Source organism: Schistocerca serialis, chromosome 3, assembly GCF_023864345.2.
Source record: "Schistocerca serialis cubense isolate TAMUIC-IGC-003099 chromosome 3, iqSchSeri2.2, whole genome shotgun sequence".
In the NCBI taxonomy this organism is placed as follows: Eukaryota; Metazoa; Arthropoda; class Insecta; order Orthoptera; family Acrididae; genus Schistocerca; species Schistocerca serialis.
In genome coordinates this window covers 161,268,222-161,281,032 of record NC_064640.1, presented here as the reverse complement: position 1 = coordinate 161,281,032, position 12,811 = coordinate 161,268,222, and the positions used below count along the sequence as shown (strand labels likewise).

At 51.3% G+C, this 12,811-nt stretch overlaps 1 protein-coding gene across 1 annotated transcript in view; it reads right to left on the bottom strand.

The window, feature by feature from the left end:
• The window catches only part of LOC126470727 (protein ovarian tumor locus-like), a 257,945-nt gene that overhangs the window by 19,445 nt on the left and 225,689 nt on the right, over window positions 1-12,811 (bottom strand). Inside the window, exon 9 of the mRNA XM_050098731.1 lies at window positions 370-500. Coding sequence (XP_049954688.1) covers window positions 370-500 — 131 coding nt within the window. The remainder of the gene's footprint in view (window positions 1-369; window positions 501-12,811) is intronic.

Genomic DNA, 12,811 nt, shown 5'->3' with positions numbered 1-12,811 from the left:
ACTATAAGGACAGTTGTTCAGCAGAAGAGGTGTTTCTCAGTAGCACAGATAAACAAGACACACAGCTCTTAACGTATGCATTTTGGAGCCCATTTTTACTAGACTTTTTCTTGCTTTGAATGATCATTCCTGTCATATTCCTGCCATTCTTCCTATGAGACCATGTACATGCTGTTAACTGTAAATAAATAAATAAATAAATAAATAATAATAATTAAAAACATTAATGTATCACTAGCCACAGCACAGTTACTTTGTAGTTTAGAGACAGACTTTTACGTATTACTTTTTGCAGGTTAAACTTCAATCTCTCTTTTGCTAATTTACATCAACTACATGTTCAATAACAGGGTTATGAAGTATACATACCAAAATCGTAAGCAGCATTTAATGCTAATTTCTGCAAAACATTTCTTACACGAATTCGGCGAGTTGGTTGAGGCAATGGAGGCCTTTCATTTTTTGGCAAGGGTTCCAGTTGACTGTATTCAACTGTACACCTGAAATTAGAAAAATTCCAATTTCAACATGGTTAAATGCAGCAAAACATTCACATACTCTTAAGTGTCTTGCAGATCAGTTTATGTTGAAATGCATAATATGTGACTAACAAGGGAACATTCCCAGGTGTAAATAAACCATCCTGATGAAACTAGGCAGGTATGCAGACACGTCAAAGAAACACTACGTATTTTTTGTTTTAGCACAATTTCACTTTTAAGGAAGAAAACATGGTACAATACATGATATTTACATGATTGCCCACAAGAATTTGAGAATCATGTTGGATTTTTTATATTGTGTTGTCCATCATGTGTATTAGTTGAAGATATTCTCTTCACTTTGTGTGTGTGGTGTTAAAAGGGTGTTAGAATATTTTAAGCATTCATTTACAGATGATCATTATTGTAATGAGTTATCTACTATTGTAAATTATCAAAATAATTGTGTGTGAGAGAGTGAGATGTGGCGGGGGGGTGCAGATGGGGGGGAGAGAGAGGTGGGGGGGAGAGAGAGGTGGGGGGGGGAGAGAGGTGGGGGGGGAGAGAGAGAGGTGGGGGGGAGAGAGAGAGAGGTGGGGGGGGGGAGAGAGGTGGGGGGGAGAGAGAGAGAGGTGGGGGGAGAGAGAGGTGGGGGGGGGGGGGAGAGAGAGGTGGGGGGGGGGGAGAGAGGTGGGGTGGGGGGAGAGAGAGGTGGGGGGGAGAGAGAGGTGGGGGGGAGAGAGAGGTGGGGGGGGAGAGAGGTGGGGGGGGAGAGGTGTGGGGGGGAGAGGTGTGGGGGGGAGAGGTGTGGGGGGGAGAGGTGTGGGGGGGAGAGGTGTGGGGGGGAGAGGTGTGGGGGGGGGGAGAGGTGTGGGGGGGGGGGGGAGAGGTGTGGGGGGGGGGGGAGAGGTGGGGGGGGAGAGGTGTGGGGGGGGGGGAGAGGTGGGGGGGGGGGAGAGGTGGGGGGGGGGGGGGAGAGGTGTGGGGGGGAGAGATGTGGGGGGGGGGGGGAGAGGTGTGGGGGGGGGAGAGATGTGGGGGGGGGGGAGAGATGTGGGGGGGGGAGAGGTGTGGGGGGGGGGAGTGGTGTGGGGGGGGGAGAGGTGTGGGGGGGGGAGAGGTGTGGGGGGGGGAGAGGTGTGGGGGGGGGAGAGGTGTGGGGGGAGTGGTGTGGGGGGGGAGAGATGTGGGGGGAGAGGTGTGGGGGGGAGAGGTGTGGGGGGGAGAGGTGTGGGGGGGAGAGGTGTGGGGGGAGAGGTGTGGGGGGGAGAGGTGTGGGGGGGAGAGGTGTGGGGGGGAGAGGTGTGGGGGGGAGAGGTGTGGGGGGGAGAGGTGTGGGGGGGAGAGGTGTGGGGGGGAGAGGTGTGGGGGGGAGAGGTGTGGGGGGGAGAGGTGTGGGGGGGAGAGGTGTGGGGGGGGGAGAGGTGTGGGGGGGAGAGGTGTGGGGGGGAGAGGTGTGGGGGGGGAGAGGTGTGGGGGGGGAGAGGTGTGGGGGGGGAGAGGTGTGGGGGGGGAGAGGTGTGGGGGGGGGAGAGGTGTGGGGGGGGGAGAGGTGTGGGGGGGGGGAGAGGTGTGGGGGGGGGAGAGGTGTGGGGGGGGGAGAGGTGTGGGGGGGAGGTGTGGGGGGGAGGTGTGGGGGAGAGGTGTGGGGGGAGAGGTGTGGGGGGGAGAGGTGTGGGGGGGAGAGGTGTGGGGGGAGAGGTGTGGGGGGGAGAGGTGTGGGGGGGGAGAGGTGTGGGGGGGAGAGGTGTGGGGGGGAGAGGTGTGGGGGGGGAGAGGTGTGGGGGGGGAGAGGTGTGGGGGGGGCGAGGTGTGTGGGGGGGGCGAGGTGTGTGGGGGGGGGCGAGGTGTGTGGGGGGGGGCGAGGTGTGTGGGGGGGGGCGAGGTGTGGGGGGGGCGAGGTGTGGGGGGGGGCGAGGTGTGGGGGGGGGCGAGGTGTGGGGGGGGGAGAGGTGTGGGGGGGGGAGAGGTGTGGGGGGGGGGAGAGGTGTGGGGGGGGGAGAGGTGTGGGGGGGGAGAGGTGTGGGGGGGGGGAGAGGTGTGGGGGGGGGAGAGGTGTGGGGGGGGAGAGGTGTGGGGGGGGGGGAGAGGTGTGGGGGGGGGCGAGGTGTGGGGGGGGGGCGAGGTGTGGGGGGGGGGCGAGGTGTGGGGGGGGGGGGGCGAGGTGTGGGGGGGGGGCGAGGTGGTGGGGGGGGGAGAGGTGTGGGGGGGGGAGAGGTGTGGGGGGGGGGGAGGTGTGGGGGGGGAGAGGTGTGGGGGGGGAGAGGTGTGGGGGGGAGAGGTGTGGGGGGGAGAGGTGTGGGGGGGAGAGGTGTGGGGGGGAGAGGTGTGGGGGGGAGAGGTGTGGGGGGGAGAGGTGTGGGGGGGAGAGGTGTGGGGGGGAGAGGTGTGGGGGGGGAGAGGTGTGGGGGGGAGAGGTGTGGGGGGAGAGGTGTGGGGGGGGAGAGGTGGGGGGGGAGAGGTGTGGGGGGGAGAGGTGTGGGGGGGAGAGGTGTGGGGGGGAGAGGTGTGGGGGGGAGAGGTGTGGGGGGGAGAGGTGTGGGGGGGGAGAGGTGTGGGGGGGGAGGTGTGGGGGGGAGAGGTGTGGGGGGAGAGGTGTGGGGGGGAGAGGTGTGGGGGGAGAGGTGTGGGGGGGAGAGGTGTGGGGGGAGAGGTGTGGGGGGAGAGGTGTGGGGGGGAGAGGTGTGGGGGGAGAGGTGTGGGGGGGAGAGGTGTGGGGGGGAGAGGTGTGGGGGGGAGAGGTGTGGGGGGGAGAGGTGTGGGGGGGAGAGGTGTGGGGGGGAGAGGTGTGGGGGGGAGAGGTGTGGGGGGGAGAGGTGGGGGGGGAGAGGTGGGGGGAGGGAGAGAGAGAAGTGATGAAGGTTGGAAACACTAATATGCCAAGAATTTTTTAAAATTGATATTCAGTTCCAGTACTTACTGAACTTATTACAAATGACTGATGTTCAGGTCATCAGAGACTAAACACAAGCTCAGATGCAGAAGGAAGACCAACCGTTTACTAAACCAATCTGGCATTTGCCTACTGAACTGATTTAAGGTCAAAACACGACATCTGAAACAGGATGGCTGGACAAGGATTTGAATCACATGCCTTCACAATAAGATTTCAATACATAAAACTTTGCTTAGTATCACACACTAAGTAAGGACGCATATATATATATATATATATATATATATATATATATATATATATATATATATATATATATATATATATATATATATATATATATATATATATATATATATATATATATATATATATATATATATATATATACGGCCAAACCTGAATGCTCACTAATACTGCTTCATTATGGAGAGTAAAGTAAAACTAAACAATAGTTAAACAGGCAGTTTCACATTTAGGTATTTTAACACTGACCAAAAGTACATAAGGCAGCCATGCAGTGTCATCTTCGGTCAATGCACCCACCAGTCTTCTACTTCCCTTCCATGCTCCTCTACTCCTTTGCTCCCCCCCATCGATTTCCCTGCCTCACAGCCACTAGATGCTTCAGCTGTTGGCAGTCTAATTCCTGCATCCACTGCCAGACAGCAATCTCTCTCCCCCCCCCACCAGTATCCTGCTACCACGTCCCCACCCTCTCCAGATTACTGCTCCCATTCTTCATGACAGTTGCATTCCAATCCTAACTGCTGGAGGTAGCAGTCATGTGTGCGTGAGGTGTGCTTACTTGTGTGAATTAATCTGTGTGTATTTCCTTTTCTGACAAAGGCTTTAGCCAAAAGCTCTTTTTGTTGTGCCTGTCTGCAACTCAAAATGCCATCTATACTGTGAGTAGCAACATATCTTTTCATTACATTGTTGATATTCCAATCTAGCATTTCATTTGTTCAAATTTTTGTTACTTATTCTCAACTCTTCATCCTCTCACTAATGCATTATCTTGTGCCGGAACAATGAAGTATAACATGCAAGGCAACATGACATTGAGGCACAATCTCTTCTCTGGAGGCATCCTTAAATGCACTTGTAAGCTCATTTCCCAAAATTGGTTTGTTTAAAGGAGAAGGCAAAGGGACCAAACTGTGAGGTCATCGGTCCGTTGTATCCAGTAAAATAATGACACAAGAGAAAGAAGAAAAGAAAGGAGGTGTGCAGCACAATAACAGGAGAAATGAAGAACCACAAGAATGACAGGAGGACAACCAACACTGCTATGGACAAAACAGGAAAAGAAAAATACAGATAGAAGCAAGAAACAGGTAGAAGGGATAAAAACAAGAGAGCAGATGATCGTGGCTGGCCGACCATGAGAATAAAAAGGGAAAGCCAACCACTCTGTGACACATTAAAACATCCAGCCTAAACACATTAGAGTGGAGAACACAAAGGGACAATGGAAATGCGTGAAAACTTCTACAGAATCATAAAACCCACCATCACGTATAAAACATAAAACTAAATTAGCCAATGAGGCACTGTCAGCTAAAATTAATGGCAACAAGTCCGGTAACTGAAGAGTCCATAGCAGGGCAGCCAAAGAAGGACAGCTCACCAAGATATGGGCCATAGTCAGCCAGGCACCGCACTGACACTGAGGTGGGTCATTACAGCGCAGCAGGTAGCCATGTGTAATCTAAGCGTAGGAAAAGCGGAGCAGAGAGAAAACCACAGAGTCCCTGCGAGAGGCCAATGTGGAGGTCTTTCACACATTCGCAGTCTTCTCAATGGTACACAGTTTGTTGTGCATACTGAGGTTATGCCATTCTGTCTCCCAAAGCCACAAAACCTTGCGGCATAGTACTGAACACAGGTCAGCTGCAGAGAAGCCCATCTCCATAAGCAGTTTCCGCGTAGCCTGTTTGGCCAGACTGTCAGCAAGTTCGTTGCCTGGGGTCCAGACAAACACCACTGAATGACTGCACCATTTCAGGGTATAGATGGACACCTGGATAGTCGCTACCAAAGGATGACAAGGGTAGCACTGGTTGATAGCTTGTAGGCTGCTCAAGGAGTCAGTACACAGAAGAAACAACTCCCGAGGGAATAAAGGAATGAATGTGCTCAAGAGCACAGGATATAGCCATAAGCTTGGTAGTGAAAACACTGCAGCCATTGGGCAAGGAATGCTGTTCAATATGTCCTCCATGGACATATGCGAAGCAGACGTGACCATTAGCCGTCGAGCCGTCTGTGTAAACCACTTCATGGCTTTGGTACATGTCAAGAATTGAGAGGAAGTGGCAGTGGAGAGTTGCGGGGTTAAGTGAGTCCTTAGCGCCATGTGAAAGGTCCAGGCGAAGCCACGGCTCAGGTGTACACCATTGAAGTTTACGTGGATGGACCTCAAGTATAGGTGGTAAAAGCAAGGACTCCAGTTGAGAAAGTAGCCCTGACCTAGGCTGCTGATGCAGGAGATGAACTGCCGTGGGTGGGAAAAGGAGACTGTAATTCAGATGCGCAGGAGAACTACAAACGTGAGCAGAGTAACTGGCCAGCAGTTGTGCATGCCTAACCTGCAACGGAGGGGCTCTGGCTTCTACCAGGACACTTTTTATTTTATTTTATTTTTTTTTTTGTTTTGGTTTTAGGGCGCAAAACTGCTATGGTCATTAGCGCCCGGTCCGTGACTTAGGAAACAGTAAAAAGCCGAAATTGAAAACCAGCAGCAATGGGAACGAAAGTCATAAAATTGGAGAAACTAAAAGCAGAAGGAAGGCTTAAAAATCCACTACAGAAAGGGGTTGGTTGTCCCCAAAAAAAGCTTCAAATGACTGACGTCATTTCACTGGCACTAATAAACTTGAGAACGCGGTCGGCTGAGCGCGTGTCATCTGCTAAAATCGACGATATATCAGGCGAAAGCTGTAGACGGGAGCGTAACGGATTAAAATAGGGGCACTCAATTAAAAGGTGTCTTACCGTCCACAGCTGAGAGCAGTGCGGACAGAGTGGGGGAGGATCGCCGCTTAAAAGATGTCGATGGCTAAAAAGACAGTGCCCTATCCGGAGTCTAGTTAAAATTACCTCCTCCCAACGACGAGTTCGGGAAGAAGAGGTCCAAGCACAAGGAAGAGCTTTCATGTCCCGCAATTTATTATGGGTAAGTGTCGACCAGTGCGTGTGCCATAAATGAACAACACGTCAACATAGAACGCTCCGTAGATCGGCGAAGGGAATTGATTGAATAGCTGGCCGAGGAAGGGAGACTGCAGCCTTGGCTGCAATATCGGCCGCCTCATTTCCACAGATACCAACGTGTCCCGGGAGCCAGAGGAACGCCACCGAGATGCCCCTCAGGTGGAGCAAGCACAGACAGTCCTGAATCCGGTGGACCAGAGGGTGCACAGGAGAAAGAGCTTGGAGACTGAGGAGAGAGCTGAGAGAATCTGAGCAGATAACGTACTGTATCCGCTGATGGCGGCGGATGTAGTGGACAGCCTGGAGAACAGCGTAAAGCTCCGCAGTATAAACCGAACACTGGTCGGGAAGCCGAAAGTGATTTGGGGTGTCGCCAACAATATAGGCACTCCCTACACCTAAAGATGTTTTCGAGCTGTCGGTGTAAATAAATGTGGCGTCCGTCATTTGTGCACATAGAGCAGCAAATGCCCGACGATAAACAAGTGAAGGGGTACCATCCTTGGGAAATCGACAAAGGTCACGGAGCAGGCAGATCCGGGGACGGAGCCAAGGCGGTGCTGTACCCCAAGTTGTCAAGAAGGTTTTAGGAAAGCGGAAGGAAAGAGAATGGAGCAGTTGACGGAAGCGGACTCCCGGTGGTAGTAGGGAGGAGGGGCGGCCTGCATACCCTACATCAAATGAGGCATCGAAAAAAATGTCATGGGCTGGATTAGCAGGCATGGAAGACAGATGGCTAGCATAACGACTCAGAAGGACTGCTCGCCGATTGGACAGCGGAGGTTCAGCAGTCTCAGCATAAAGGCTTTCCACAGGGCTGGTGTAAAAAGCTCCGGACACTAAACGTAATCCACGGTGGCGGATAGAGTCAAGACGCCGAAGAATAGACGGCCGAGCAGAGGAGTAGAGTATGCTTCCGTAGTCCAATTTCGAGCGCACTAAGGTGCAATAGAGGCGGAGAAGGACCACTCGGTCCGCTCCCCAGGAGGTACCATTCAGGACACGGAGGGTGTTGAGGGATCGCAGACAGCGAGCCGAAAGATAGGAAACATGGGAGGACCAGCACAGTTTTCTGTCAAACATTAGACCCAAGAATTTAGCGACGTCTGAAAACAGAAGGTTGACAGGACCTAGATGTAAGGAGGGAGGAAGAAACTCCTTACGTCGCCAAAAATTAACACAAAAGGTCTTACTGTGAGAAAAACGGAATCCGGTTTCGATGCTCCAAGAGTGGAGGCGATCGAGACATCCTTGAAGACGTCGTTCAAGAAGGCTGGTCCATTGAGAGCTGTAGTAGATCGCAAAATCGTCCACAAAGAGGGAGGCCGAGACATCATCAGGAAGGAGACAATCCATAATTGGATTGATGGCAATGGCAAACAGTATAACACTCAGCACGGAGCCCTGGGGTACCCCGTTTTCTTGGGAGAAAGTACGGGAGAGAGTAGTGTTCACCCGCACCCTAAATGTGTGCTCTGCCATAAATTCGCGAAGAAAAAGGGGCAGCCGACCTCGAAAGCCCCAAGAGAACAGTGTGCGGAAGATGCCTGTCCTCCAACAGGTATCGTATGCTCTCTCCAGATCAAAAAATATTGCTACTGTTTGGCGTTTCTGGAGAAAATTGTTAATGATATAAGTGGAGAGAGCAACAAGATGGTCAACTGCAGAACGATGCTTTCGGAATCTGCATTGGGCAGGTGTTAAAAGACTGCGGGATTCCAGCCACCACGCCAAACGGTAATTCACCATACGCTTCATAACCTTACAGACACTACTCGTGAGAGAAATGGGGCGATAGCTAGAGGGGAGATGTTTGTCCTTTCCAGGTTTCGGAACAGGAACGACAATAGCTTCCCGCCATCATCTGGGAAAAGTACTGTCGGTCCAAATTCGATTATAAAGGCGAAGGAGGTAACGCAGACTATGGTATGATAAATGCAGCAACATTTGTTTGTGGATACCATCCAGTCCTGGGGCAGAAGAGCGAGAAGAAGAGAGCGCATGTTGCTGGAAAAGGCTGTTCAGGTAGCAGACTTAAGGGGGACAAGATTATTTGTGGCACAGCGACCCTGGCGGAAGCTTCCCTGACATGGAGCCAACAGGCCACATGACTCTAGGACCTGACCCAACCTAACTGCCGACACACAATATGTTCCAGCAGCTTACAAAGATGGTTGATGAGGCTGATGGGCCAATAGGTATCCAGATCAAGTGGGTTTTTACCGGGTTTGAGCACCGGAATGGTGGTGCTCTCCCACCATTGTGACGGAAAGACATTATTGTGCCAGATCCGGTTGAAGATGACTAGGAGATCTCCCTTGTAGTACAATGAGAGATGTTTAATCATCTGACTGTGGACCCGATCTGTGTCAGGGCAATGTGCAACGGCACTGAGGAGCTCCCACTCTGTAAATGGAGCATTATAGGATTCACTGTATCGTGTAGTAGTAAATGGCAAAAGGCGACGGGAGGGGGAGGGAGGGGAGGGGGGGTAGTTCTCTGACGCAGAGGCTTGAGCTTAGTGCTCGGCCAAGTGCGATTGCGTCAGAAGATAGCACGCCATTTATGTTGACACCAGGAACACCTGTTGGGGTCTGGTACCCAAAAACATTTGATCTTTGCCCAGACTTGGGAAGGTGACATATGGCACCCAATGGTGGACACACATCTGTCCGAACACTCCTGCTTCCGTTGTTTGATAAGCTGGTGAATACGGGCAAGAGCTGTTTAAAGGCTATGTGGTGTTTCAAGGAAGGGTGCAGTTTATGTCACTGTAGAGATCACCAACGCTCCTTAATTGTTTCAGCGACTTCCAGCGACCACCAAGGGACTGCCTTTCACCGGGCGCACCCTAAAGTGCGAGGAATCGCATTTTCTGCCGCAGAAAGGATTGTTGTAGTCACCCGCTCAACCATCGCATCAATGTTCCCATGTGGGCGAGATTCAACACTGACAGCAGAGGTGAAAGTTTCCCAGTCCACACTGTTTAAAGCCCATTTGGGCAGGCATCCATGGGCCTGATCCCAGGGCAGTGACAGGAAGATGGGGAAGTGGTCAGTATCACATACGTTGTCATGTGCTCTTCAGTGGATAGGTGGGGGAAGTCCTGGGCTGCAAATTGATAAACCAATGGCCAAGTAACTACCACGAGCCACAATGAAATGTGTGGTGGCCCCAGTATTTAAGAGGCATAGATCAAACGGAGATACAAAGTTTCGAAACTTCTGCCTCGGCCAGAAAGCATGGTGACGCCCCTCAAGGGGTTATGGATGGATGTTTAACTCCCTTAACCTTCCCAACTTTTGGGAGATTTTATCAATTTGTGCAGCAAATACATTCAGGGGTACTGCACCATCCAGTGGAAGATATACATTGTAGACAGTTATTTCCTGCGTATTCCTTTTTCTGACAGCCATAGCTTCAAGAGGGGTTTGAAAGGGCACAAGTACTCTACAGACTGAGTTTAGGTCACAAATGCAAACTCCACCTGACACTTGATTACAGTCACTATGGTTCCTGTAATATCCCTTATAGCCACGGAGGGCAGGGGCCCGGGGCCCGCATTGCTGGGGAGGTGGTTTCCTGGAGGACAATGCAGAAGGCAAGTGTAAAGCTTAACAGCTGCTGTAGCTCAACCAGACAGTGGAAAAAACCGCCACAGTTCCACTGGAGGACGAAGACACTGTGAGACTGGGAAGGTATGGAACATTCAATGAGGCAGTTTACACCTTAGAGTCCCCTGCTGCCACCGATGTTTTGCCTGAGCAGTCTATATCCACTGTGTCTGAGGGTCCGGCGAGATCTAGGTCCTCAGCAGACGCTACCATCTCCACCTCATCCGCAGACACAGAGTTTGTAGGTAGCGGTGGTGTCAGTGCCACTGCAATTCCCTTGGTCTTTGGGATCTTCTTTTTCGATTCCTCTCACTGCTCCTTGGTTCCTCTGTCTGAGAGGCCTTCACCACTGATTCAGTCTCCGGGACTGAGGGTGAGTGTGAAGCCCTATTACCAGCTGCTTTTGGGCTCTTCAGCCACTGGCGGGTGTCATCTTTCCCACTAGCAGAAACCTGGTAAGGGAGTGACCCATTCATACTGAGAGAAGCCGAAGAAGATTTACACTTCTCCAGTGCAGAAGTGGGGACTGATATATCCGATGGTTGGGGCGGGGGGGGGGGGGGGGGGGGGGGGCGTGTTGCTCCTGAAGTAGGTGGTACAGAAGCAACAGCGAGGGAAGTGCCGCCCCCCCCCCCCCCACCCCCCACCACCATCAAGGGGGCAGGTGTAGTCTTCCAGCTCTGTGAGGTGACTGGGGTTAGCAGAGCTGATGGAGGCTAGAACCATTGTAGCGGTGGCATCAGACGATGTCATACATACGTACAGGATGTAGGCATTCAAATTTCCTCTTAGCCCTAGTGTAGGTCAGTCGGTCCAGGGTCTTGTACTTCATGATTTTCTTTTCTTTCTAGAGAATTATGCAGTCAGGCAAGCAAGCAAGGCGAATGGTGCTCTCCACAGTTGACACAGATGGGAGGTGGGGCACATGGAGTATTGGGATATGATGGGTGTCCGCAATCTCGATATGTGACGCTGGAAGTAGAGCGGGAAGACATATGGCCGAACTTCCAGCATTTAAAGCACCACATTGGGGGAGGGATATAATGTTTTACATCACAGTGGTAGACCATCACCTTGACCTTCTCGGATAATGTATCACCCTCAAAGGTCAAGATGAAGGCACCTGTGGCAACATGATTATCCCTCTGACCCTGGTGGACACACCGAATGAAATGTACACCTCGCCACTCGAAATTGGCACGCAGCTCATTGTCAGACTGCTCAAGAAGGTCCCTGTGAAATATGATACCCAGATAACCTGGACAATGTTTAAGCTCTTATGGGGCGTGATGATTACAGAAACATTCCCCAGCTTGTCACAAGCGAGTAACGCCTGTGACTGGGCAGAGGATGCTGTTTTGATTAAGACTGACCCAGATCTCATTTTGGACAAGCCCTCCACCTTTCCAAACTTGGCCCCTAAATGCTCAACAAAAAACTGAGGTTTCATCATCATGAAAGCTTCCCCATCAGCTCTTGAGCATACAAGGTACCAGGTTGAATAAGAGCCACTGCCATACTTAGCCTAATGTTCCTCCCATGGTGTGGCCAGGTAGGAGAACGATTTGGGGTCGTACTTCTGTAGGTTGAACTGAGCCCGTGAACGCTAGTGTCTGACCACCAGCAAGGGATGATGTGCTATGCTTCATCGCATGTCATCCACCCTGATGCCACCCGCTTCAACCAGGGGACCTCCCCACAGGCACCACCCAGCCACAGCAAAGGCCACCTGGTAGGATGGCCATTGCCCAGAGTCCTGATTCCCTTTCTTCCCACTGCATTTGTGTGCAGAGAAGACAGTTCAAATGCCTATTTGTGTGCTATAATTTGTCAAATTCTGTGTTTATAATCCTTACAGTAATGGTAGATAAAGGGCTGTAATATGAGCCATTTTCAGAAAGTAAGTTTACTGTGACCATAACACAATGTGGTAGTTTGTTTTTTGAGGGTTGGAAACAATGTGTGGTAGAGGGGATCTCCTGTCCAGGGCAATCATCACAGGAACACAGTAGTATGTAAACTTACATTATTGTGTCCAGTTGCGGAAAGATGCTGGTAAGGAATCCCACTAGGTGCGTGCTATGTGCTGTAATCTGCTTCCTACTCATGGAAGTAATAAAAACCTACCAAAACTTCTACACCAATCAAAACGGTTTATGATGAAGAAGTTATGAACAGGGTGCATGTTTAAGTTGTGTAGGGAGTTTGGTCTAAGCAGAACAAATGTTCATGATGAACAGAGGAGGGGAGACCTTCCATTTTGACTGATTTATAGGTGCAAAAACTATCTGCAAAAACCACTGACTGACAGTGGATGAAATTTCTGCAATAGTTTCACAACTCTCTGGAACTTACACGGGACACTCACAGAAACATTGGGATACCAGAAACTGTGTGCAAGATGGTTCCCAAAAGCTGATAAACCAGCACAGGAAAAATTGAGTAAATAGCACCAGTGAGTTTCTTAAGGGACTTGAACTGGAAGAAGATTTTAGGAGCTCTGTAAGGACTGGAGATGAAACATGGCTGGCTCATTACACACCTGAGACAAAAAGACAGTCCCTAAAGTGGTGTCACACCAATTCCCCACCTATCAAAAA